The 2,690-nt window shown below is 36.6% G+C and overlaps 1 protein-coding gene across 2 annotated transcripts in view; it reads right to left on the reverse strand.

Annotated features, from left to right (window-relative positions):
* Positions 1–6: 6 nt before the first annotated feature.
* The window catches only part of LOC111430400 (abscisic acid receptor PYL8-like), a 3,442-nt gene continuing 758 nt past the window's right edge, over positions 7–2,690 (reverse strand). Inside the window, exons 2-4 of one of the 2 annotated variants that reach the window (XM_023066626.1) lie at positions 2,239–2,513; positions 1,236–1,451; positions 7–480 (exon numbers count right to left, since the gene is read on the reverse strand). In XM_023066626.1, coding sequence (XP_022922394.1) covers positions 262–480; positions 1,236–1,451; positions 2,239–2,385 — 582 coding nt within the window. In that variant the 5' untranslated portion in view covers positions 2,386–2,513 and the 3' untranslated portion in view covers positions 7–261. Of the gene's footprint in view, positions 481–1,235; positions 1,452–2,238; positions 2,653–2,690 lie in introns of both variants that reach the window. The other variant, XM_023066625.1, reaches the window with a different exon arrangement.

Here is a 2,690-nt window from a genome sequence, read left to right on the forward strand (position 1 = left end):
CCCCCCCCCCCCCTCTCTCTCTCTCTAAATTCTACAGAGTTTCTCAAACCTTACAAGATCGTTTGTGCTCCAGGTACTAGATTTGACTTGCTGAACTTAAATGAAAAGGAATATAATATCACCCGATAAAAGATGATGCTAATTTGTGTACAACATACCCTCCTGCCAGTCCATCTCCAAAGCCTCCAAAGATATGAGAGCCTTGGAGGCTTCATTCATGGCAAGCCCCTTGCGTACATCAAACGTTACCAATCCCAGATTTTAGATCCTATCAAGAGGCTCAGTGCGATCTTGCACTGCAAGCCGCTCTGAAACATCAGCAAGTGACTTGAGATTGCATTTAATCAAGGCTTCCACAAAGTAGCATGTCTCGTCCTTTGTGTTTCCTTCAGGCACATCGACCACAAATGATTCAATTACCAAAGTCCCTGGTCTTCCATCAATGATTTCTGGATGCAAGGAGATGATTGAAGAGTAATTCTGAAAGAAAGTTGCAGATTATTAAAATTTATTACTGATTTAGACACACTAAAAAATGGAGCATCTAACTAGGTATCCCCAAAATATTGTCATAGCTATTAGAACTATATTGTCGTATAAACAAAGCAGAATTTCCTGTTTAATTCATCAATCACATAGCAAGTGACAGGATAGAGCTTTGATTCATGTTAATCCTTAATTGGACAGTCAAATGATACTAATCATAGCTCATTATTTTCTATTCCAAAGCACATGCCGCAAACGCAAATAGTTAAAATTACATGAAAGATGAAGCTTCAAGCCAACTTGAGCTAGCGAATCCGGCGCATTATCTGTGGGCATAAATGACTACCAAAAGCTCATTTAAAACAAAATCATGGCGAAAACTCTATAACATGATCATTATTATCAGGCAAGTCCAAAATATTTTCAATAAGAAATGTTCTCAACAGTTCCTCCTTTTGAACATATGAAATCACAGTTCCCTGATATACTGATTTGATGTCATTGTAAAATAGGTTAGACTAATCTTTGGATAAATTTAGGTTTCGAACATTCAAGGGACGAATATCAGCAAAAATCTGTTTTGCTCAGAAAATATGAATACTACAAATATTCTCATGCCTATTTTATAGAAAACAGAACAATTAGTTTCACCCTAAAAAGAAAGATAAAAATTGCATATATTCAGCCAATATCAGAACCATGGAATTCTCCAAGAAAGGAGCAGATAAAAAATACATTGAGACCTGTACCTTGAGTCTGTGATCTCCGCCAACAATCCTCATGCTAAGGATGTGCCTATCATCATCGAGGAGTTCCAATCTCTCTGTACTCGTTGTGGCTGGAAGCCCCGATTTCACATCAACTTCTCTGAGAGTCCCGATCTCAAGGTTTCCCTTCAAAACACATCTGCTAACAAAAGGTTTGTATCTTTGTGGTTGATCAAACCTCCTTACCAGAGACCATACCTGGAGAAGAGCCATTCCAATTCCGAAAATAATTAAGTACAAATGAAGGCAAGAATCCAATAACCCAAGCTATGATAATATACAAATATCATCATAATTCTTATTACATACTTGCATCTTTATTGTTTAAATAGGATCAAAAGACCTTCCATAATGCTTCGCTTTCCAAGTTCTAATAATTCCAAAAACATCCATATGATCTCAGATATAGAACAAATGAAAACATAAAGCAACCACAGTTTGCTAGTTCCTCATAATGCAATGCGTTTACCTTTCACTTTCTTTTTAAAAAAAAACTACCTGCATAAATCAAATTCCAAAATTTATGAAAAGAACCTCTTGTTAGCAGTTGATTCATATAGAATTGCTATTATACTCTGCTTCTGTATTCTCCAAATGTTGTTTTTAACAACACCCCGAGAAGACAATGTCTTCTTTCCAGAATATATCCAAGGGATTGAACTCGCCCACAAAAGGCAAGATAGGAGCCGTGATGATGATTGGGGTATAATGCATGGACGTTCGGATTTCCATATAAACATAGGAGGATGCAGAAACCAACAGAAACAAATAAGTTAATAAAATAAGATACAAGTTATCATGATACATACAGCCCTAATTGAGGCCAAACCGATCGGTTAGATCCGCCAAATTTGGAAACCTCTTAGACCATTAGTGTTGAGAAGTAAAATAGGATTTGAAAAACATAAAACCAATAAATAATGAAGAAAGCCATCTTCATCAACAGAATTTAAACTGGACAGAGAAAAGAGGGAAGATGATTTACAAGATGAACAGGAGCTTTAATACGCTTGACAAGCTGAGAGGTGCACTGATTCTCCGCAGGCTCAGTCCTGTGGTACCTCCGAATAAGCTCCCATTCCGCGTTACTGAATCCTCCTACATTCCCATTCCGAGTGCTGTTACCATTCATTTTCGCTACTGATTCTCGTTCTCCACACAACAAAATCAAACTCCACAGCTAAATCAAACCACTTTTTCTCCTTCCTCCCTCGTTAGTTAAAAAAACAAAAACAAGAAGATCGCAAAATTCAACTCTCTCTGTAGAATCATAAAAAACAAAAAAACAAAAAAACAAAAAAAAAAACGAAACTAAGGTCAAATCATCACATCAACCTACACAATCCAAGTCCTCACTCAATCGCCGGCAACCAAAAGATCCAATCGGCGGCATAAAAAACTCAATAAACAAAAAAAAAAAAAAAAAAAAAAAAAAAA

Source organism: Cucurbita moschata, unplaced genomic scaffold, assembly GCF_002738365.1.
Source record: "Cucurbita moschata cultivar Rifu unplaced genomic scaffold, Cmos_1.0 Cmo_Scf00033, whole genome shotgun sequence".
NCBI lineage: Eukaryota > Viridiplantae > Streptophyta > Magnoliopsida > Cucurbitales > Cucurbitaceae > Cucurbita > Cucurbita moschata.